The sequence below is a fragment of the Pristiophorus japonicus genome, chromosome 19, assembly GCF_044704955.1.
Source record: "Pristiophorus japonicus isolate sPriJap1 chromosome 19, sPriJap1.hap1, whole genome shotgun sequence".
Lineage (NCBI taxonomy): Eukaryota > Metazoa > Chordata > Chondrichthyes > Pristiophoridae > Pristiophorus > Pristiophorus japonicus.
This window is the reverse complement of record NC_091995.1, coordinates 3,461,992-3,486,991: the sequence shown is the minus strand read 5'-3', so window position 1 is coordinate 3,486,991 and position 25,000 is coordinate 3,461,992. Positions and strand designations below refer to the sequence as shown.

The 25,000-nt window shown below is 50.0% G+C and overlaps 1 protein-coding gene across 1 annotated transcript in view; it reads right to left on the bottom strand.

The window, feature by feature from the left end:
• The window catches only part of LOC139230625 (complement C2-like), a 91,546-nt gene that overhangs the window by 60,946 nt on the left and 5,600 nt on the right, over window positions 1–25,000 (bottom strand). Inside the window, exons 2-5 of the mRNA XM_070862441.1 lie at window positions 21,182–21,403; window positions 15,163–15,345; window positions 8,667–8,840; window positions 4,757–4,853 (exon numbers count right to left, since the gene is read on the bottom strand). Of these exons, the coding sequence (XP_070718542.1) occupies window positions 4,757–4,853; window positions 8,667–8,840; window positions 15,163–15,345; window positions 21,182–21,403 (676 nt within the window). The remainder of the gene's footprint in view (window positions 1–4,756; window positions 4,854–8,666; window positions 8,841–15,162; window positions 15,346–21,181; window positions 21,404–25,000) is intronic.

Below are 25,000 nucleotides of genomic sequence, written 5' to 3'. Positions count from 1 at the left end.
TTTGCAATCTTTCTCCATTTAAATAATAACTTGCTCTTTGATTTTTCTTCTGCCAAAGTGCATGACCTCACACTTTCCAACATTATGCTCCATCTGCCAAATTTTTGCCCACTCACTTAGCCTGTCTATGTCCTTTTGCAGATTTTTTGTGTCCTCCTCACACATTGCTTTTCCTCCCATCTTTGTATCATCAGCAAACTTGGCTACGTTACACTCGGTCCCTTCTTCTAAGTCATTAATATAGATTGTAAATAGTTGGGGTCCCAGCACTGATCCCTGTGGCACCCCACTAGTTACTGATTGCCAACCCGAGAATGAACCATTTATCCCGACTCTCTGTTTTCTGTTAGTTAGCCAATCCTCTATCCATGCTAATATATTACCCCCAACCCAGTGAACTTTTATCTCAACAGCTCGTTGATACTGCAGACTATTCACCAAGCTGGGCACTTCATTAAAGGCAACCCACCAATATAAAGGGAGCATAGGTCTCTATGCATTCAATTCTGACAGTATACTATCTTATCCTCCTCTTCTATAATATTATATCCTACAGTATGCTATCTTATTCGGGAGAAATACCAGCAACGATGTCTCCACAAGATCCTGCAAATCCCCTGGGAGGACAGACGCACCAACGTTAGCGTCCTCGACCAGGCCAACATCCCCAGCATCGAAGCACTGACCACACTTGATCAGCTCTGCTGGGCAGGTCACATTGTCCGCATGACCCCGACACGAGACTCCCAAAGCAAGCGCTCTACTCGGGACTCCTTCATGGCAAACGAGCCAAAGGTGGACAGAGGAAACGTTACAGGGACACCCTCAAAGCCTCCCTGATAAAGTGCGACATCCCCACTGACACCTGGGGTAACCGTGGCCAAAGACCACCCTAAGTGGAGGAAGTGCATCCGGGAGGGCGCTGAGCACCTCGAGTCTTGTCGCCGAGAGCATGCAGAAAGCAAGCGCAGGCAGCGGAAGGAGCGTGCGGCAAACCAGTCCCACCCTCCCCTTCCCTCAACCACTGTCTGTCCCACCTGTGACAGGGACTGTGGTTCCCGTATTGGACTGTTCAGCCACCTAAGGACTCATTCTTAGAGTGGAAGCAAGTCTTCCTCGATTCTGAGGGACGGCCTATGATGATGATGATGATCTTATTCTCTCCTATCGTATTATACAAAAGAAATAGGAGCAGGAGTCGGCCATATGGCCCGTCGAGCCTGCTCCGCCATTTAATACGATCATGGCTGATCCGATCATGGACTCAGCTCCACTTCCCCGCCCGCTCCCCATAACCCTTCACTCCCTTATCGCTCAAACATCACCTTCAATATATTCAATGTCCCAGCTCCCACAGCTCTCTGAGGCAGTGAATTCCACAGATTTACAACCCTCCAAGAGAAGAAATTCCTCCTCATCTCAGTTTTAAATGGGCGGCCCCTTATTCTAAGACCATGCCCCCTAGTTCTAGTCTCCCCCATCAGTGGAAACATCCTCTCTGCATCCACCTTGTCGAGCCCCCTCGTAATCTGATACGTTTCGATAAGATCACCTCTCATTCTTCTGAATTCCAATGAGTAAAGGCCCAACCTCCTCAACCTTTCCTCATAAGTCAACCCCCTCATCCCCGGAATCAACTGAGTGAACCTTCTCTGAACTGCCTCCAAAGCAAGTATATCCTTTGGTAAACATGGAAACCAAAACTGCACGCAGTATTCCAGGTGTGGCCTCACCTATACCCTGTATAACTGTAGCAAGACTTCCCTGCTTTTATACTCCATCCTCCTTGTAGTAGAGGCAAGATACCATTGGCCTTCCTGATTAATTGCTGTACCTGCATACTAACTTTATATTCTTTACATGATATCCTATAACTTTATATTAACTTTAACTAACTTTATATTATATCCTATATATTATATGTTATCATATCCTCTCCTGGAGTATTATATCTGACAGTATGCTATCTTACCCTCTCCTATAGTATTATATCATAAGATCACAAGAACATAAGAAATAGGAGCAGGAGTAGGCCATTCGGCCCCTCGAGCCTGCTCCACCATTTAATACGATCATGGCTGATCAGATATAAAAGCAGGGAAGTCTTGCTACAGTTATACAGGGTATTGGTGAGGCCACACCTGGAGTACTGCGTGCAGTTTTGGTTTCCATATTTATGAAAGGATATACTTGCTTTGGAGGCAGTCCAGAGAAGGTTCACTCGGTTGATTCCGGAGATGAGGGAGTTGACTTATGAGGAAAGTTTGAGGAGGTTGGGCCTCTACTCATTGGAATTCAGAAGAATGAGAGGTGATCTTATCGAAACGTATCAGATTATGAGGGGGCTTGACAAGGTGGATGCAGAGAGGATGTTTCCACTGATGGGGGAGACTAGAACTAGGGGGCATGGTCTTAGAATAAGGGGCCACCCATTTAAAACTGAGGTGAGGAGGAATTGCTTCTCTCAGAGGGTTGTAAATCTGTGGAATTCGCTGCCTCAAAGAGCTGTGGAAGCCGGGACATTGAATAAATTTAAGACAGAAATAGACAGTTTCTTAACCGATAAGGGAATAAGGGAGCGGGCAGGGAAGTGGAGCTGAGTCCATGATCAGATCAGCCATGATCGTATTAAATGGTGGAGCAGGCTCGAGGGGCCGTATGGCCTACTCCTGCTCCTATTTCTTATGTTCTTATGTTCTTTCCTTCAAAGACTACCTGTCCCACCTGTGACAGGGTCTGTGGTTCCCGTATCATAGACATAGAAACATAGAAAATAGGTGCAGGAGTAGGCCATTCGGCCCTTCTAGCCTGCACCGCCATTCAATGAGTTCATGGCTGAACATGCAACTTCAGTACCCCATTCCTGCTTTCTCACCATACCCCTTGATCCCCCTAGTAGTAAGGACTTCATCTAACTCCTTTTTGAATATATTTAGTGAATTGGCCTCAACAACTTTCTGTGGTAGAGAATTCCACAGGTTCACCACTCTCTGGGTGAAGAAATTCCTCCTCATCTCGGTCCTAAATGGCTTCCCCCTTATCCTTAGACTGTGTCCCCTGGTTTTGGACTTCCCCAACATTGGGAACATTCTTCCTGCATCTAACCTGTCTAACCCCGTCAGAATTTTAAACGTTTCTATGAGGTCCCCTCTCATTCTTCTGAACTCCAGTGAATACAAGCCCAGTTGATCCAGTCTTTCTTGATTGGTCAGTCCCGCCATCCCGGGAATCAGTCTGGTGAACCTTCGCTGCACTCCCTCAATAGCAAGAATGTCCTTCCTCAGGTTAGGAGACACAGTACTCCAGGTGTGGCCTCACCAAGGCCCTATACAACTGTAGCAACACCTCCCTGCCCCTGTACTCAAATCCCCTCGCTATGAAGGCCAACATGCCATTTGCTTTCTTAACCGCCTGCTGTACCTGCATGCCAACCTTCAATGACTGATGTACCATGACACCCAGGTCTTGTTGCACCTCCCCTTTTCCTAATCTGTCACCATTCAGATAATAGTCTGTCTCCCTGTTTTTACCACCAAAGTGGATAACCTCACATTTATCCACATTATACTTCATCTGCCATGCATTTGCCCACTTACCTAACCTATCCAAGTCACTCTGCATCCTTCTCGCAGCTCACACTGCCACCCAACTTAGTGTCATCCGCAAATTTGGAGATACTACATTTAATCCCCTCGTCTAAATCATTAATGTACAATGTAAACAGCTGGGGCCCCAGCACAGAACCTTGCGGTACCCCACTAGTCACTGCCTGCCATTCTGAAAAGTTCCCATTTACTCCTACTCTTTGCTTCCTGTCTGACAACCAGTTCTCAATCCATGTCAGCACACTACCCCCAATCCCATGTGCTTTAACTTTGCACATTAATCTCTTGTGTGGGACCTTGTCGAAAGCCTTCTGAAAGTCCAAATGTACCACATCAACTGGTTCTCCCTTGTCCACTCTACTGGAAACATCCTCAAAAAATTCCAGAAGATTTGTCAAGCATGATTTCCCTTTCACAAATCCATGCTGACTTGGACCTATCATGTTACCTCTTTCCAAATGCACTGCTATGAAATCCTTAATAATTGATTCCATCATTTTACCCACTACCGATGTCAGGCTGACCGGTCTATAATTCCCTGTTTTCTCTCTCCCTCCTTTTTTAAAAAGTGGGGTTACATTGGCTACCCTCCACTCCATAGGAACTGATCCAGAGTCAATGGAATGTTGGAAAATGACTGTCAATGCATCCGCTATTTCCAAGGCCACCTCCTTAAGTACTCTGGGATGCAGACTATCAGACCCTGGGGATTTATCGGCCTTCAATCCCATCAATTTCCCCAACACAATTTCCCGACTAATAAGGATTTCCCTCAGTTCCTCCTTCTGACTAGACCCTCTGACCCCTTTTATATCCGGAAGGTTGTTTGTATCCTCCTCAGTGAATACCGAACCAAAGTACTTGTTCAATTGGTCCGCCATTTCTTTGTTCCCCGTTATGACTTCCCCTGATTCTGACTGCAGGGGACCTACGTTTGTCTTTACTAACCTTTTTCTCTTTACATATCTACAGAAATGTATCGGACTGTTCAGCCACCAAAGGACTCATGTTAAGATTGGAAGCAAGTCTTCCTCGATGGCGAGGGACTGCCTGTGATGATGCTGGTGAATCTGCCGCCGCGAGATCTGGACGCGAAGTGCGTCAAGGTGCTCCGCCTGACACAGACCGTCGCGAGAACAAGACCGAGCCACTCACCATCTTTTTTCTCCAACACCTCGCCCAAGAAGTGTGTAAATGACGCAGAGAAACGAGCGGCCACTTCTTCTGGCAGGTCGAAGGAACGTTCATCTGAAACGGGAAATAGGTCAAATTAGAAGCGGGTCAGGAGGAACGTAGGAACATAGGAGAGGCCGCTCAGCACTTCGAGCCCATTCAGTGGGATCGTGACCGTATCTCAGCCCCATCCACCCGTCATGTTTTTGTACAATCCATTCCTGGCCCGTGGGCGCCGTTGGCAAGGCGGCCATTGTTGGCAAGGCGGCCATTTATTCACACCGTGTCTCTGGCCGATTGGCTCGCCGTTATCACATGACCTGATTGATGATTGGTCCCCTTTGAGGATAAGCCACACCCACAGGTTTCTCTGGAGTGCCTCATTGGGAATCGCCCAGCCCACGTTCCGAGTGACTTTGCAAAGCGCAATTCGAGCCATTCTGACTTCACGGAGATGGTCGTGTTCCCAGCAAAAGACTCCGAACCCCTGTCCCCGAACCCCAGCCCAAGTCCCTGACACCCCATATCTCTCTCTCTCACCCCTTCGTGTCTCTCTCTCTCTCCCCCCCCGTGTCTCTCTCTCTCTCCCCCCCGTCTTTCTCTCCCTCCCCTCGTGTCTCTCCTCCCCGTGTCTTTCTCTCTCTCTCCCCCGTGTCTCTCTCTCTCTCCCTCCGTCTTTTTCTCCCTCCCCTCATGTCTCTCCTCCCCGTGTCTTTCTCTCTCTCTCCCCCGTGTCTCTCTCTCTCTCACTCTCTCTCCCCCATGTCTCTCTCTTTCTCACTCTCCCCGTGTCTCTCTCTCTCTCTCTCTCTCCCCCCCCCGTGTCTCTCTCTCTCTCCCTCCGTCTTTCTCTCCCTCCCCTCGTGTCTCTCCTCCCCATGTCTTTCTCTCTCTCTCCCCCATGTCTCTCTCTCTCTCACTCTCTCTCCCCCATGTCTCTCTCTTTCTCACTCTCCCCCGTGTCTCTCTCTCTCTCTCTCACCCCCCAGTGCCGCTCTCTCCCCCCCCTCCCCGTGTCTCTCTCTCTCTCTCTCTTCCCCCGTGTCTGTCTCTCTCTCTCTCCCTCTATGTCTCTCTCTCTCTCTCTCCCCCTATGTCTCTCTCTCTCTCTCTCCCCCTGTGTCTCTCTCTCTCTCTCTCCCCCTGTGTCTCTCTCTCTCTCCCCGTGTCTCTGTCTCTCTCCCGCTGTGTGTCTTTCTCTCCCCCTGTGTCTCTCTCTCCCCCATGTCTCTCACTCGCTCCCCCTGTGTCTCTCTCTCTCTCTCTCTCCCCCCGTGTCTCTCTCTCTCTCCCCCGTGTCTCTCTCTCTCTCCCCCCATGTCTCTCTCTCTCCCCCAGTGTCCCTCTCTCTCCCCCCGTGTCTCTCTCTCTCTCCCCCCATTTCTCTCTCTCTCCCCCAGTGTCTCTCTCTCTCCCCCAGTCTCTCTCTCTCCCCCAGTGTCCCTCTCTCTCCCCCCGTGTCTCTCTCTCTCTCTCCCCCCATTTCTCTCTCTCTCCCCCAGTGTCTCTCTCTCTCCCCCAGTCTCTCTCTCTCTCCCCATGTCTCTCTCTCTCCCCCCTTGTGTCTCTCTCTCTCCCCAATTTCTCTCTCTCTCCCCCATCTCTCTCTCTCTCCCCATGTCTCTCGCTCTCCCCCCCTTGTCTCTCTCTCTCTCCCCAATCTCTCTCTCTCTCCTCCATCTCTCTCTCTCTCTCCCCCATGTCTCTCTCTCCCCTCCCCGTGTCTTTCTCTCTCTCCCCCCTCATGTTTCTCTCTCTCTCCCCGTGTCTCTCTCTCCCCCCCATCTCTCACTCTCTCTCCCCTGTGTGTCTCTCTCTCTCCCCCCCTGTGTCTCTCTCTCTCCCCCGTGTCTCTCTCTCTCTCCCCCCCATGTCTCTCTCTCTCTCCCCCCATGTCTCTCTCTTTCTCACCGTGTGTCTCTCTCTCTCCCCCAGTGTCTCTCTCTCTCCCCCTGTGTCTCTCTCTCTCTCTCCCCTATGTCTCTCTCTCTCCCCCTGTGTGTGTCTCTCTCTCTCTCCCCCAGTGTCTCTCTCTCTCTCCCCTGTGTCTCTCTCTCTCCCCTGTGTCTCTCTCTCTCTCCCCTGTGTCTCTCTCTCGCCCCCGTGTCTCGCTCTCTCTCCCCTGTCTCTCTCTCTCCTCTGTCTCTCTCTCTCTCTCTCCCCCTGTCTCTCTTTCTTTCTCCCCGTGTGTCTCTCTCTCTCTCCCCCGTGTCTCTTTCTCTCCCCCAGTGTCTCTCTCTCTCCCCCAGTGCCTCTCTCTCTCCCCCCTTGTCTCTCTCTCTCCCCAATCTCTCTCTCTCCCCAATCTCTCTCTCTCTCTCCCCCATGTCTCTCTCCCCACCCCCTTGTCTCTCTCTCTCTCTCCCCGTCCCCCCCATGTCTCTCTCTCTCTCTCTCCCCGTGTCTCTCTCTCTCCCCCCGTGTCTCTCTCTCCCACCCCCATCTCTCACTCTCTCTCCCCTGTGTCTCTCACTGTCGGAGGGGCAGTACTGAGGGAGTGCCGCACTGTCGGAGGGGCAGTACTGAGGGAGCGCCGCACTGTCGGAGGGGCAGTACTGAGGGAGCGCCGCACTGTCGGAGGGGCAGTACTGAGGGAGCGCCGCACTGTCAGAGGGGCAGTACTGAGGGAGCGCCACACTGTCAGAGGGGCAGTACTGAGGGAGCGCCGCACTGTCGGAGGGGGTGTACTGAGGGAGTGCCGCACTGTCAGAGGTGCCGTCTGCCGGATGTGATGTTAAACCGAGGCCCCGTCTGCTCTCAGTTGGATGTAAAAGACCCTATGGTCACTATTTCGAAGAAGAGCAGGGGAGTTATCCCCGGTGTCCTGGGGCCAATATTTATTCCTCAACCAACATAACAAAAAAACACATTATCTGATCATTATCTCATTACTGTGTGTGGGAGCTTGCTGTGCGTAAATTGGCTGCCGCGTTTCCTTTATGACAACAGTGACTACACTTCATTGGCTGTAAAGGATTTGGCAGCTTGGAAATTAAGCAACAACAATAACTTTTATTTATATAGTGGCAGAAATGGATCCAATTTTACATTTTGGGTCAATATTGATCATTATTTAAATGGAGAAAGATTGCAAAGTGCTGCAGTACAGCGGGACCTGGGGGTACTTGTGCATGAAACACAAAAGGTTAGTATGCAGGTACAGCAAGTGATCAGGAAGGCCAATGGAATCTTGGCCTTTATTGCAAAGGGGATGGAGTATAAAAGCAGGGAAGTCTTGCTACGGTTATACAGGGTATTGGTGAGGCCACACCTGGAGTACTGCGTGCAGTTTTGGTTTCCATATTTACGAAAGGATATACTTGCTTTAGAGGCAGTTCAGAGAAGGTTCACAAGGTTGATTCCGGGGATGAGGGGGTTGACTTATGAGGAAAGGTTGAGGAGGTTGGGCCTCTACTCATTGGAATTCAGAAGAATGAGAGGGGATCTTATCGAAACGTATCAGATTATGAGGGGGCTTGACACGGTGGATGCAGAGAGGATGTTTCCACTGATGGGGGAGACTAGAACTAGAGGGCATGATCTTAGAATAATGGGCCACCCATTTAAAACTGAGATGAGGAGAAATTTCTTCTCTGAGGGTTGTAAATCTGTGGAATTCGCTGCCTCAGAGAGCTGTGGAAGCCGGGACATTGAATATATTTAAGACAGAGATAGACAGTTTCTGAACCGACAAGGGATTAAGGGGTTATGGGGAGCGGGCAGGGAAGTGGACCTGAGTCCATGATCTGATCAGCCATGTTCATATTAAATGGCAGAGCAGGCTCGAGGGGCCGTATGGCCGACTCCTGCTCCTATTTCTTATGTTCTTAACTCCGTGCAACAATTGAGAATTAGCGCCCCGTGTATCTCCATCTCGCGCTCACTCACGCTGACAGCTTGGTTCCGAGCCCGTCCATTTTCCCGACTCCAGGCAGGTTCTCTCCGACGAGCCAATCAGAACCAGATCGTCGCGGCACAGGTACCTGACCTTGTCGTCCACGCCGTAGTTATTGCCGGATTTCACGCTCCCCGCCGGACTGCCGGGGTTTGGACAGGTGTCCACTGCAAGAGGAAAAGCGGGGGGGGGGAAGTTGGTCAAATGTATATAGCACCCACGCCACCGATGTCCATCACAGGGGTTGATGGGTGAGCGGGACTCGGTGCAAGTTAGGATACGGGCTCCTGTCCCGAGTGTTGGATCACCTCTGGTTTACGGAGAGTGGAATGTGGGAGGCCAGCCAGGAGTGCGTTGGAATGGTCAAGTCTCGAGGTAACAAAGGCACGGATGAGGGCTTCAGCAGCGGATGAGCTGAGGCAGGGAGCGGTGACGGGCGATGTTACGGAGGTGGAAATTGTAACGTCCTTACCCTGCAGTACAGATTCACACGAGGCACAGACTGAAGTCAAGGTCACTCTGGACCTACTCCTTTTTTACACAGCTCTCGAAAGCCACACTTGGCTGAGACCTGTCCTTATATACCTGTCTGGGACTCCTGGTGGTAAGGTAAGCTTGTGGTTACAGGTCATCTCGAGGTACAGTCATGTGTAGCATGGTAAGATACAGTTATGTACAGTAGTGTGAGATACATGACATCACCCTCCCCCAAGGTCTTATTGTCTTTATAGGTTCAGTCTCTCAGGAGGTCTACGCTCTCGCGTGGAGCATCTTAGTTGTGGTTCAGTTGTTTGCCTTGCTAGTGTTGTTGGTAAATCTACTTTTGACTTGGTCTACATGCCTCCGGCAGGTTTGGCCATTGTCCATTTGTACTACCAGTAGCCTGTCTCCTTCCTTGCCTGTTACTCTCCCTGCAAGCCATTTGGGACCCCTGCCATAGTTTAGCACAAACACTTTGTCCCCTTTCTCATTCCACCTCCCCCTCGAATTTCAGTCATGGTACTCAGTCAGCTTATGGCGCTTTGCCTCAACAATTTCATGCACGTCTGGGAGGATTAATGAGAGCCTTGTCTTTAAGGTCCGTTTCATCAATAGTTGCGCGCGGGGAACACCAGTCAATGAATCCGGCGAGATATTATTCCAGCAGCAGTCGCGACAGGCGACCCTGCAGCGTGGGACCTTGGATTCTGAGCATGCCTTGTTTAATGATCTGCACTGTTCGCTCCGCCTGGCCGTTGGAGGCCGGCTTGAACGGTGCCGACTTAACGTGATTTATGCCATGGTCACTGATAAAATCTTGGAATTCTGCGCTGGTGAAGCACGGACCATTGTCACTGACCAATATGTCAGGAATGCCGTGCATTGCGAACATAGTTCCAAGGCTCTCCACAGTGGTGGAGGTGGTGCTCGAGTTTAAAATGGTGCATTCGATCCACTTTGAAAATGCATCTACAACTACGAGGAACATTTTGCCCATGAATGGCAAATGAGAAAGGCGCGCAGTTCTGAGACATTCCGGGGCCTGGGTGCCAGGCGAATTGCTTCGGTTTTGGACTCTGTTGGGCGTATTCCATCAGCGGCAATCCTTCTGCCCAAAAACTCAACTTCGGGCGCGAGAAACAGGCACTTGGATTTCTTAACTCTTAGGCCTACCCGATCCAACTGCTTTAGTACTTCCTCCAAATTGCGGAGATGGGAGTCGGTGTCCCTGCCCGTAATAAGTATGTCGTCTTGAAATACAACCGTCCCCGGGATGGACTTGAGCAGACTCTCCATGTTGCGCTGGAATATAGCAGCTGCCGACCTGATGCTGAATGGGCATCGATTGACAATGAAAAGGCCTCGATGTGTGTTGATGGTGGTGAGTAGCTTAGACTCTTCAGTCAGTTCTTGCATCATATACGCAGATGTGAGGTCTAATTTTGAGAAAAGTTTTCCTCCAGCCAATGTGGCAAATAGGTCCTCCGCTCTGGGCAGTGGGTACTGGTCCTGTAGGGAGACTCTGTTTATGGTAGATTTGTAGTCCCCACAGATTCGTACGTATCCATCAGGCTTCATGACTGGGACGATGGGACTTGCCCAGTCGCTAAATTCCACGGGTGAGATAATGCCTTCCCGCAGAAGCCTGTCCAGTTCATGTTCAATCTTTTCCCTCATCACATAGAGCACAGCTCTGGCCTTGTGATGGACCAGTCTAGCAACCTGTGTGATATAGATTTTGACTTTGGCCCCTTTGAAAGTGCCCATACCTGGCTGAAAGAGATGTTCAAATTGCTTTATAACTGTTGAGCAGGAGGTCCGTTCCTCTGATGACATGGCATGGACATCATCCCATTTCCAGTTTAGTTTTGCCAGCCAGCTTCTCCCCAGCAGTGCTGGGAGATCTCCGGGGACAATCCACAGGGGAAGTCGGTTCACTGTCCCTTTGTTTGTGACAGAGAGCATGGCGCTGCCGAGGACTGGTACGATTTCTTTGGTATAGGTCCTTAGTTTGGTGTCGACCCTTGTGAGTTTGGGTCTGTCTCTTTTGTGCGGCCACAGCTGTTCAAATTGTTGAGCGCTCATGAGAGATTGACTCGCTCCCGTGTCCAGTTCCATGTTGACGGGTATCCTGTTGAGTAGGACCCTCACCATAATTGGAGGCGTCTTGTTGTAAGAGCAGTGGCCATTGATCGTGTTGACCCTCTGTACCTCGGTGACCCGGGTACTGTCCCCACCGTCTTCTGGTCCGCTTTCCGACCCTTCCGATTCGTATAGCAGCCGAGCTGCCGTTTTTCTGCACATGCGAGCCAAATGCCCTGTATAGTCGCAGTTTCTGCAAACAGCCTGCTGAAATCGACACCCCCTTGTTGATGGCCTTCCCCCACATCTCCAGCACAGACCGCTTCCATTGTTTCCGAAGGATGAGCTGCGCCTGGCTGATCTCTCTTGAGCTTCTCTCAGTCTGTAGTTGATTGCTCGCATTGTGGGTTGATGAGGTGTAAATGGCCGTTCCTGTGACCCTTGATGGCTCCTGGCACCACTGCCTGCTGTTGAGGGCCTGTTCTCCTGCCTTTGTCTGTGTGTGGGGGTAGCCTCTTGTTTCACTCTGTGAACCCCTTGTTCCGATGTTTCGTTAGTTGTCGTACCCGCAGTGTAGATCAACCTCGTTTCTTCTTCTCCTGCCAAGAATGTCTGTGCGACCAGTGCTGCTGCCACTAGGGTCAAGTTCTTGGTCTCTATGAGCTTTCGGAATATGCCTGCATGGCCTATTCCTTCAATAAAAAAGTCTCTCAGTACTTCTCTCCTTAGTTCATCGGAGAACTCACATAAACTAGCCAACCTCCGAAGTTCCGCCACGAAGTCGGGTATGCTCTGGCCCACACAGCGTCTGTAGTTGTAGAACCTGTGTCGGGCCATGTGTAGGCTGCTCGCTGGCTTCAGGTGGTCTCTTACCAGTGTGCTCAATTCTTCAAACGACTTGTTTGCTGGTTTCCCGGGTGCCAGCAGGTCCTTCATTAAAGCGTATGTTTTCAAGCCACAGCTGGTCAAGAGATGGGCTCTTCTCTTGTCTGCCTTATCGTCGCCTAACCAGTCTTTGGTTACAAAGCTTTGCTGGAGCCTTTCTATAAAGTCCTCCCAATTGTCTCCCGCATTGTACTTTTCATCTGAGCCGTTGGTCGCCATTCTGTGGATTCTGTAATCCCGTAACTCGTCGCCACTGTAAAGTCCTGACCCTGCAGTACAGATTCACACGAGGCATGTAGTGAAGTCAAGGTCACTCTAGACCTGCACCTTTATTACACAGCTCTCGAGTGCCACACTTGCCTGAGACCTGTCCTTATATACCTGTCTGGGGCAGGTATCCAGTGTCTCCTGCAAGTGCACCCCTGGTGGTAAGGTAAGCTTGTGGTTACAGGTCCTCTCTAGTTACAGTCATGTATAGCATGGTAAGATACAGTTATGTACAGTAGTGTGAGATACATGACAGAAATAGGTGGTCTTAGTTATGCCGCGGATGTGTGGTCGATAGCTCATTTCAGGGTCAGATACAACACCGAGGTTGTGAACAATCTGGTTCAGCCTCAGACAGGAGTTGGGGAGAGGGTTAGAGTCAGTGTCTAGAGAACGGAGATTGTGGTGGGGACTGAAAACAATGGCTTTGGTCTTCCCACTATTCAATTGAAGAAAATTTATGCTCATCCAGAACTGAATGTCGGACAAGCAGTCTGACAATTTAGGGACCGTGGAGGGGTCAAATATACAACTCAAATATGGTGCAAATATACATTATACACATCACCATCATCATCAATGTCATCGATGTCTGTCCTTGTCGATAAGAGGATCCCGAGGTATGGGAAATGGTCCACATTGTTCACATGCCAGACACGAGACTCCCAAAGCAAGCGCTCTACACAGAACTCCTTCACGGCAAACGAGCCAAAGGTGGGCAGAGGAAACGTTACAGGGACACCCTCAAAGCCTCCCTGATAAAGTGCAACATCCCCACCGACACCTGGGAGTCCCTGGCCAAAGACCACCCTAAGTGGAGGAAGTGCACCCGGGAGGGCGCTGAGCACCTCGAGTCTCGTCGCCGAGAGCATGCAGAAAGCAAGCGCAGGCAGCGGAAGGAGCGTGCGGCAAACCTGTCCCACCCTCCCCTTCCCTCAACCACTATCTGTCCCACCTGTGACAGGGACTGTGGTTCTCGGATTGGACTGTTCAGCCACCCGAGAACTCACGTTAAGAGTGGAAGCAAGTCTTCCTCGATTCCGAGGGGCTGCCTGTGATGAGGATTCAATGTCAAATCAGGTACAGAACGAGAAATAAAAAGAGGGGAAGAAAGATTGGATTAAGAGAGAAAAAAAACCAGACAGAACGGAAAAGCAACAAAAAAAATGTAAAATTTAAATTTTTGTATTCTGAAACCTCCAACAACAATTAAAACCCGACAGAATGAGAGTGCGCGTTTGCAAGAGTTTATTTTCAGCTAGATAGGTTGATTGACAGTGATACACAGTTATCACGCTGTCAAAAGGGGTTCTTAGACTGGGATGGATGAGACTTAACTTTCTGAGGCGAGTTCAGTTCAGGCCCTGGGCTCTTCCGGGGCCCCGAACTCACGTCTCTCCCGGGCCCCGATCACGTCCCTCTACATCTGTGAACCCATGTGGGAGCAAGTCCTCCTGGTTCCAGGGGCCGCCCATGATGATGATGAGTTTGCATCTAATGTGCAAATACAGCAACGTCACGCTGTTCAATGCCTTTTTATTGGCGAGGCAGGCGGTGAGAGTATGTTTTCACGGTGCTAGTGTTGTATGTTGGACAGCAGTTTTGGGATGACCATGTTTACCCTTTGTCTGATGTTGCTGTGTTCATCATCGGCAGACCCTCGACGCGAGGATCACTTACTTCCACACCAAAAAAAAGAGTTTCCAGATGTTTCAATGGAGGGCCCGATATTCCAGGCCTGAACTCCAATTGAAGGGTGGAAGATGCCTGAGCCTGGATTGTTTTAACGTGTGGTGACCGTCACACATCAGCCACCACACGGGGCTTGACAGAGCTCGGCCTTTATCCAGTGGCAAGGGTTAACCAGGACGGCTGGAGACCTGCTCTGCTGCACGGACCCAGTGCGCTCACATATCGCAGTGTGGGCTGGGCCCCGTGCTGCCCCTCGGCTCTTCTGGGGCCCCGAACTCACGCTCCTCCTGATCCCCGATCACGTCCCACCCCAGTCTCTCGTCGCTCCTTCGCTCCTGACCTCGCCGCTCCTGCTGTACCTGCCCGCGCTCCAATCACCGACCGGGATCTTACTGACCTCACTCCTCGCTGCCGTCGCCCTCCTGAACCAGCTCGCGCCGCTCCCTGCAGTAGCACGCCACCATGCTGTCCATGGCCGCCACTCACCGCTCCGTTTATGGCCTCGACCTGCTGCTGATGGTCTCTCGCAAGTCGGTCGCTGCGTTACTTGCGCGTCAATAACGACGGGCGCCATCAGCCTCGCGGTGATTGTGGCAGCAACTCCTGTCCCAGTGGGCAGAAGACGTGAGACCGGAGGTTACACAGCAGGACTCAGTGCCGCCCTTTGTAAGGAATCGGGAATCGAAAGAAAATATCTCGAGACCAGAAAGTCTCTTCAGGCTGGTGTTGGAATGGAAGGGTTTAAGGGCTAAAGAGACTTGGACAGCGGGGACATAATTAACTGAGAGCAGGCAGCTCCAAACATCTGAAGGCCAAGAACGGCCATGTCTGACTCCAACCTTGGGCCGATGGGAGGTATCACCGAAGAGTTGAGACAAAGAACTCAACGACCCATTGGGCACTGCGGTTTGGGACCAGCCCTGATTGCTTAAATGGTCCTGTCCAACACTTTACCCCAGGCCCACCCCTAACAAGACAATAAAAGAGATGGCTAAAGTGCTTTTCTTATACCGCTGTTTCTTATGTTCTTCTGACCCGTGCTCCTAATCGCACACGTTGCTCCTGAGAACCGACATTACTTACATCCATCCTCACACACAGCAGTATTCCCATTCCACCGTCCGTTGATCAAACACGTTCTGCTGGCCGAACCCAGAAGTCTGTACCCATCGTAACACTCGAAGGTGATTGTATCACCAGGGGCATAGGAGGCATTGATTGGAAAGAGTGCTCCTTGCTCGATTGTAGGCACTGGGCACTTGAATTCTGAAAATGAAGCAAGTAGGAGCCTTTGGTAAGGATTTACATTGAACCTATAGCACAGAACATAAGAACACAAGAACATAAGAATTAGGAGCAGGAGTAGGCCGTACGGCCCCTCGAGCCTGCTCCGCCATTTAATACGATCATGGCTCAGCTCCACTTCCCTGCCCGCTCCCCATAACCCCTTATTCCCTTATCGGTTAAGAAACTGTCTATTTCTGTCTTAAATTTATTCACTGTCCCAGCCTCCACAGCTCTCTGAGGCAGTGAATTCCACAGATTGACAACCCTCAGAGAGAAGAAATTCCTCCTCATCTCAGTTTTAAATGGGCGGCCCCTTATCCTAAGATCATGCACCCTAGTTCTAGTCTCCCCCATCAGTGGAAACATCCTCTCTGCATCCACCTTGTCAAGCCCCCCTCATAATCTGATACGTTTCGATAAGATCACCTCTCATTCTTCTGAATTCCAATGAGTAGAGGCCCAACCTCCTCAACCTTTCCTCATAAGTCAACCCCCTCATCCCCGGAATCAACCGAGTGAACCTTCTCTGAACTGCCTCCAAAGCAAGTATATCCTTTCGTAAATAGGGAAACCAAAACTGCACGCAGTGTTCCAGGTGTGGCCTCACCAATACCCTGTATAACTGTAGCAAGACTTCCCTGCTGCCTTTGATAATGATTCGTGTCGAATTTATAGCACAGGAAACAGGCCAGACAGCCGTACAGGTCCATGCCAGAGTTTATACTCCACACGAGCCTCCTCCCACTCGAATTACCCCTTCCCTCCCTACCCCTACCCCTCCCCGTATGCCTTTATTCCCTTCTCTACTTACTAACAATGCTAAAATAAGAATTAGGAGCAGGAGTCGACCATTCGGCCCCTCGAGCCTGCTCCACCATTCACTGAGATCACGGCTGATCATCGACCTCAACTCCACTTTCCCGCCCGATCCCCATATCCTTTGACTCCCTTAATATCCAAAAAATCTATCGATCACTGTCTTAATAGGTCCAAGTCAGCATGGATTTGTGAAAGGAAAATTATGCTTGACAAATCTTCTGGAATTTTTTGAGGATGTTTCCAGTAGAGTGGACAAGGGAGAACCAGTTGATGTGGTATATTTGGACTTTCAGAAGGCTTTCGACAAGGTCCCACACAAGAGATTAAGGTGCAAAGTTAGAGCACATGGGATTGGGGGTAGTGTGCTGACATGGATTGAGAACTGGTTGGCAGACAGGAAGCAAAGAGTAGGAGTAAATGGGTACTTTTCAGAATGGCAGGCAGTGACTAGTGGGGTACCGCAAGGTTCTGTGCTGGGGCCCCAGCTGTTTACATTGTACATTAATGATTTAGACGAGGGGATTAAATGTAGTATCTCCAAATTTGCGGATGACACTAAGTTGGGTGGCAGTGTGAGCTGCGAGGAGGATGCTATGAGGCTGCAGAGTGACTTGGATAGGTTAGGTGAGTGGGCAAATGCATGGCAGATGAAGTATAATGTGGATAAATGTGAGGTTATCCACTTTGGTGGTAAAAACAGAGAGACAGACTATTATCTGAATGGTGACAGATTAGGAAAAGGGGAGGTGCAACGAGACCTGGGTGTCATGGTACATCAGTCATTGAAGGTTGGCATGCAGGTACAGCAGGCGGTTAAGAAAGCAAATGGCATGTTGGCCTTCATAGCGAGGGGATTTGAGTACAGGGGCTGGGAGGTATTACTACAGTTGTACAGGGCCTTGGTGAGGCCACACCTGGAGTATTGTGTACAGTTTTGGTCTCCTAACTTGAGGAAGGACATTCTTGCTATTGCGGGAGTGCAGCGAAGGTTCACCAGACTGATTCCCGGGATGGCGGGGCTGACCTATCAAGAAAGACTGGATCAACTGGGCTTGTATTCACTGGAGTTTAGAAGAATGAGAGGGGACCTCATGGAAACGTTTAAAATTCTGACGGGTTTAGACAGGGTAGATGCAGGAAGAATGTTCCCAATGTTGGGGAATTCCAGAACCAGGGGTCACAGTCTGAGGATAAGGGGGAAGCCATTTAGGACCGAGATGAGGAGAAACTTCTTCACCCAGAGAGTGGTGAACCTGTGGAATTCTCTACCACAGAAAGTAGTTGAGGCCAATTCACTAAATATATTCAAAAGGGAGTTAGATGAAGTCCTTACTACTCGGGGGATCAAGGGGTATGGCGAGAAAGCAGGAAGGGGGTACTGAAGTTTCATGTTCAGCCATGAACTCATTGAATGGCGGTGCAGGCTAGAAGGGCTGAATGGCCTGCTCCTGCACCTATTTTCTATGTTTCTATGTTTCTAAACGACTGAGTCTACACAGCTCTCTGGGGCAGAGAATTCCAGCGATTCACCACCCTCTGAGTGAAGAAGTTTCTCCTCATCTCAGTCCTAAATGGCCGACCCCTGATTCTGAGACTGTGACCCCTGGTTCTAGACTCCCCAGCGCGGGGAAACATCCTCCCTGTATCTACCCTGTCAAGCCCTGTAAGAATTTTGTATGTTTCATTGAGATCACCTCCCATTCTTCTAAACTCGAGAGAATACAGGCCTAGTCTGCTCAATCTCTCCTCATAGGACAATCCCCCCATCCCAGGAATCACCTTCACTGCACTCCCTCTATGGCAAATCTATCCTTCCTTAGGTAAGGGGACAAAAACTGCACACACTACTCCAAATGCGGTCTCACCAGGGCTCTAACCACTTCTCCAGATCTCGGCTTATATGCACTCTACCTCACGCACTCCCTGTGGCACTGTGTTCCACATTCTTACCACTCACCATGTAAAGAAATTATTCCTAAATTCTTTATTTGAACAGTTAGTGACTATCTTATATTTATGCCCGCTTAATCAGGTCTCACCCACAAGGGGGAACTATTTATCCACAATCGCCCCATTAACCTTCTCCCGGGTTCGAGTGGTGCTGTCGAAGACATCTTGGTGAGTTGCTGCAGTGCATCTTGTAGATGGTGCACACTGCAGCCAGGGGGCGCCGGTGGTGGAGGGAGTGAGTGTTGAAGGTGGTGGATAGCGTGTCGATCAAGCGGCTTCTTTGTCCTGGATGGTGTCGAGCTTCTCGAGTGTTGTTGGAGCTGCACTCATCCAGGCAAGTGGGGAGTGTTCCATCACACTCCTGACTTGGGCCTTGTAGATGGTGGGAAGGCTTTGGGGCTTTGGTGGAAAGGCTTTGGGTAGAATAACCCAGCCTCAGACCCAGCCTTGTTGCCAAAGTATTTATGTGGTTGGTCCACTTAAGTTTCTGGTCAATGGCAACCCTCCAGGATGTTGATGGAATACTCTCCACTTGCCGGGATGAGTGCAGCTCCAACAACACTCGAGAAGCTCGACACCATCCAGGACAAAGCAGCCGCTTGATTCACACCCCATCCACCACCTTAAACATTCACTCCCTCCACCACCGGCGCACCCTGGCTGCGGTGTGTACCATCTACAAGATGCATTGCAGCAACTCGCCAAGGCTTCTTCAACAGCACCTCCCAAACCCGGGACCTCTGCCCCCTAGAAGGACAAGGGCAGCAGGTCCATGGGAACACCACCACCTCCACGTTCCCCTCCCAGTCACACACCATCCCGGCTTGGAAATATATCGGCTGTTCCTTCATCGTCGCTGGGTCACAATCCTGGAACTCCCTCCCTAACAGCACTGTGGGAGCACCTTCACCACACGGACTGCAGCGGTTCAAGAAGGCGGCTCACCACCACCTTCTCAAGCCACGCCCACATCCCGGGAATGAATAAATAAAATGATGGCGGAGGATTTGACGATGGTGCTGCTGTTGAATGTGAGGAGTTGTGGTTAGACTCTCGCTTGTTGGAAATGGTCATTGCCTGGCACTTGTGTGACGCGAATGTTACTGATGTGCTGATATGCTTGCCTAGATAACGGTACTCTCAAAAATCCACCCCATGACTCTCCTCTGCACCATATATTCTCAACTCATTTAACGGTGTGAACATAAGAACATAAGAAATAGGAGCAGGAGTGGGCCATACAGCCCCTCGAGCCTACTCCGCCATTTAATACGATCATGGCTGATCCGATCATGGACTCAGCTCCACTTCCCTGCCCGCTCCCCATAACCCTTGTTACCTTATCGGTTAAGAAACTGTCTATTTCTGTCTTAAATTTATTCAATGTCCCGGCTTCCACAGCTCTCTGAGGCAGCGAATTCCACAGATTTACAACCCTTTGGAGGAGAAATTTCTCCCCGTCTCAGTTTTAAATGGGTGGCCCCTTATTCTAAGATTATGCCCCCTAGTTCTAGTCTCCCCCATCAGTGGAAACATCCTCTCTGCATCCACCTTGTCAAGCCCCCTCGTAATCTTACACGTTTTGATAAGATCACCTCTCATTCTTCTGAATACCTATGTGTAGAGGCCCAACCTCCTCAACCTTTCCTCATAAGTCAACCCCCTCATCCCTGGAATCAACCGAGTGAACTTTCTCTGAACTGCCTCCAAAGCAAGTATATCCTTTCATAAATATGGAAACCAAAACTGCACGCAGTATTCCAGGTGTGGCCTCACCAATACCCTGTATAACTGTAGCAAGACTTCCCTGCTTTTATACTCCATCCCCTTTGCAATAAAGGCCAAGATTCCATTGGCCTTCCTGATCACTTGCTGTACCTGCATACTAACCTTTTGTGTTTCATGCACAAGTACCCCCAGGTCCCGCTGTACTGCAGCACTTTGCAATCTTTCTCCATTTAAATAATAAGTTGCTCTTTGATTTTTTTTTGCCAAACTGCATGACCTCACACTTTCCAACATTATACTCCATCTGCCAAATTTTTGCCCACTCACTTAGCCTGTCTATGTCCTTTTGCAGACTTTTTGTGTCCTCCTCATACGCTGCTTTTCCTCCCATCTTTGTATCATCAGCAAACTTGGCTACGTTACACTCAGTCCCTTCTTCCAAGTCATTAATATAGATTGTATATAATTTAGGTCCCAGCACTGATCCCCATTAGTTACTGATTGCCAACCCGAGAATGAACCATTTATCCCGACTCTCTGTTTTCTGTTAGTTAGCCAATCCTCTATCCATGCTAATATATTACCCCCAACCCCGTGAACTTTTATGTGGCACCTTGTCAAATGTCTTCTGGAAGTCCAAATACACCACATCCACTGGTTCCCCTTTATCCACCCTGTTCATTACATCCTCAAAGAATTCCAGCAAATTTGTCAAACATGACTTCTCCTTCATAAATCCATGCTGACTCTGCCTGATCGAATTTTGCTTTTCCAAATGTCCTGCTACTGCTTCTTTAATAATGGACTCCAACATTTTCCCAACCACAGATGTTAGGCTAACTAGTCTATAGTTTCCTGCTTTTTGTCTGCCTCCTTTTTTAAATAGGGGCGTTACATTTGCAGTTTTCCAATCTGCTGGGACCGCCCCAGAATCCAGGGAATTTTGGTAAATTACAACCAATGCATCCACTATCCCTGCCGCTACTTCTCTTAAGACCCTAGGATGCAAGCCATCAGGTCCAGAGGATGTATCTGCCTTTAGTCCCATTATCTTACTGAGTACCACCTCCTTAGTGATTGTGATTGTGTTAAGTTCCTTCCCCCATAGCCCTTTGACTATCCACTGTTGGGATATTGTGAGTGTCCTCTACCGTAAAGACTGATACAAAATATTTGTTCCGAGTTTCTGCCATCTCCATGTTTCCCATTACTAATTCCCCGGTCTCGACCTCTGAGGGACCAACATTTGCTTTAATAAATATTCAATGGTTTGCGTAAAGGGGGTGGGGTAATGGAGGAATTAAATGGAGACTTTCACCTCTGCACACTGCGTTGTGAATGATCTGTCGGCGAGAGCTTCTCATTGAACTCCAAAGGCCGTTGCTCCTGCATTTGCGGCTTGTTGTCGGATACGGATAAAAGCCCAGGGGACAACTGTAGCTCGCAATGCTCCCCACGGCAACACCTTTGGACAGTGTGACTGTACCACCCGCGATCGACACGTTGGGATCGCAACGAATGCCATTGTTTTCCTCGTCCCCTAAAACCAAGCAGGCAGAAATCGGACAGTCAATGATAGCAGCTCGGCAGTTACATAAGAACATAAGAAATAGGAGCAGGAGTAGACCATACGGCCCCTCGAGCCTGCTCTGCTATTTCATCATCATCATAGGCAGTGTTAAGTCCTGACTCTAATGTACTGACTTACACGAGACACGTGCTGAAGTCAAGGTCACTCAGGACCTGCACCTTTGATTCCAGCTCTCCATTGCCACACTTGCCTGAGACTTCCCTTTATATACCTCAGTGGGACAGGTATAGAGTGTCTCCTGCAAGTGCACCCCTGGTGGTGAGGTATGCTTATTGTTACAGGTCATATCCTGGTAAGATACAGTTATATACAGTAATGTGAGATACATGACATCACCCTCCCCCAAGGTCTTATTGTCTTTATAGATTCAGTCTCTCAGGTGGTCTACGCTCTCGCGTGGAGCATCTTAGTTGTGGTTCAGTTGTTTGCCTTGGTGCCTGTTTTTCTTTCGGTGTGATTGCTGGTATCTCACCTGGGCTGTCTGTTTCGTTCAGTATGATTGCTGGTATCTCGCCTGGGCTGTCTGTTGAGACTGCCCTTTCCTCAGGTTGTTCCACCTGTCTGTCCACCAGGTGTGGTGTGAGTTCCACATTGTAGTCTGTCTCTGGTTTTTCAGTGTTATCAGTGAATCTACTTTTTACTTGGTCTACATGCCTCCGGCAGGTTTGGCCATTGTCCATTTGTACAACCAGTAGCCTGTTTCCCTCTTTGTCTGTTACTGTCCCTGCAAGCCATTTGGGACCCCGGCCATAGTTTAGCACAAACACTTTGTCCCCTATCTCATTCCACCTCCCCCTCGAATTTCGGTCATGGTACTCAGTTAGCTTTTGACGCTTTGCCTCAACAATTTCATGCATGTCTGGGAGGATTAACGAGAGCCTGGTCTTTAAGGTGCGTTTCATCAATAGTTGCGCGGGGGGAACCCCAGTCAACGAATGAGGACGAGATCTGTATGCCAGCAGCAGTCGTGACAGGCGGCTCTGCAGCGACGGACCTTGGATTCTAAGCATGCCTTGTTTAATGATCTGCATTGTTCGCTCCATCTGGCCATTGGAGGCTGGCTTGAAAGGTGCCGTCTTGACGTGATTTATACCATAGTCAACTATAAAATCATGAAATTCTGCGCTGGTGAAGCATGGACCATTATCACCGACCAATATGTCAGGAATGCCGTGCATTGCAAACATGGTTCTAAGGCTCTCCACAGTGGTGGAGGTGGTGCTCGAGTTTAAAATGGTGCACTCGATCCATTTTGAAAATGCATCAACGACTACGAGGAACATTTTGCCCATGAATGGGCCCCCATAGTCTACATGCACCTGCGACCACGGTTTGGTTGGCCAGGGCCAGGGGCTTAGGGAGGCCTCCCTGGGGGTATTACTGAGTTGGGCACAAATGGTGCACCGACGGACTCAGAGCTCCAAGTCTGCGTCAATGCCAGGCCACCAGACATGAGATCTGGCTATGGCCTTCATAAGGACGATTCCCGGGTGCTCACGGTGGAGCTCCTGGACAAACGCCTCTTTGCCTTGCAAGGGCATAACTACTCGGCTGCCCCACATCAGGCAGTCTGCCTGTAGTGAGAGTTCATGCATGCGCCTATGGAAAGGTTTGATCTCCTCGGGGCAGGCATCGCGAGCCTCTGCCCAGTCACCAGCTAAAACACATCATTTGACTAAGGATAACGTGGGGTCGCTGGTCGTCCAGGCTCTGATTTGGGTGAACCTGTGGACTCAAAGGCATCGATTGCCATGACCATCTCACAGTCCTGTTTGTCGGACCTTTCCGTGGTCGCCAGGGGTAGCCTGCTGAGCGCGTCGGCACAGTTGTCTGAGCCTGGTCTGTGCCTTATTGTGTAGTCGTAGGACGCCAGCATGAGTGCCCACCGCTGAATGCGCGCTGAGGCGTTGGCGTTTATTGCCTTGCTCTCGGATAGGAGGGACGTGAGGAGCTTGTGGTCGGTTTCTAAAGCAAACTTGGCGCCGAAAAGATATTGGTGCATCTTTTTGTCACCGTACTCGCACGCAAGCGCCTCCTTCTCTACCATACCGTACCCACGCTCCGCCCGCGAAAGTGACCTGGAGGCATAAGCAACGGGCTGCAATTTACCCGCACCATTGACATGCTGTAAAACGCACCCGACCCCATACACTGACACATCACATGTAAGGACTAACTTTTTACCTGGGTCAAAAAAGGCTAAAACACTGTTGGAACACAGAAGGTTGAGTGCCTTATTGAAGGCGCGTTCCTGGGCGTCCCCCCAAAACCAATCCCTCCCCTTCCTGAGTAGCACGTGGAGAGGCTCCAGCAGCGTGTTCAAGTTCTGCATAAAGTTCCCAAAGTAATTGAGTAGCCCGAGTAAGGCCCGCAGTTCTGAGACATTCCGGGACCTGGGTGCCAGGCGAATTGCTTCTGTTTTGGATTCTGTTGGGCGGATTCCATCAGCGGCAATCCTTCTGCCCAAAAATGCCCAGGCGCGAGAAACAGACACTTGGATTTCTTAACTCTTAGGCCTACCCGATCCAATTGACTTAGTACTTCCTCCAAATGACGCAGATGGGAGTCGGTGTCCCTGCCCGTGATGAGTATGTCACCTTGAAACACAACCGTCCCCGGGATGGACTTGAGCAGACTCTCCATGTTGCGCTGGAATATAGCAGCTGCCGACCTGATGCCGAATGGGCATCGATTGTACATTGATGTGTGTTGATGGTGGTGAGTGGCTTAGACCCTTCGGTCAGTTCTTGCGTCATTTACTCAGATGTGAGATCTAGTTTCGAGAAAAATTTTCCTCCAGCCAACGTGGCAAATAGGTCCTGTAGGGAGACTCTGTTTATGGTAGATTTGTAATCCCCACAGATTCACACGGATCCATCAGGCTTCATGACGGGGACGATGGGACTTGCCCAGTCGCTGAATTCCACGGGTGAGATAATGCCTTCCCGCAGAAGCCGGTCCAGTTCATGTTCAATCTTTTCTCTCATCACATAAGGCACAGCTCTAGCCTTGTGATGGACCGGTCTGGCATCCTGTGTGATGTAAATTCTAACTTTAGCCCCTTTGAAGGTGCCCACACCTGGCTGAAAGAGATGTTCAAATCGACTTAGAACTGTTGAGCAGGAGGTCCGTTCCTCTGACGACATGGCGTGAACATCATCCCATTTCCAATTAAATTCTGCTAGCCAGCTTCTCCCCACCAGTGCTGGGAGATCCCCGGGGACAATCCACAGGGGAAGTCAGTTCACCGTCCCTTTGTGTGTGACTGAGAGCATGGCGCTGCCAAGGGCTGGGACGATTTCTTTGGTATAAGTCCTTAGTTTGGTGTCTATCTTTGTGAGTTTTGGTCTGTTGCTTTTGTGCGGCCACAGCTGATCAAATTGTTGGACGCTCATGAGAGATTGACTAGCCCCCGTGTCCAGTTCCATGTTGACGGGTATCCCGTTGAGTAAAACCCTCATCATAATTGGAGGCGTCTTGTTGTAAGAACAGTGGACATTGATCGTGTTGACCCTCTGTACCTCGGCGTCCCGGGCACTGTTCCAT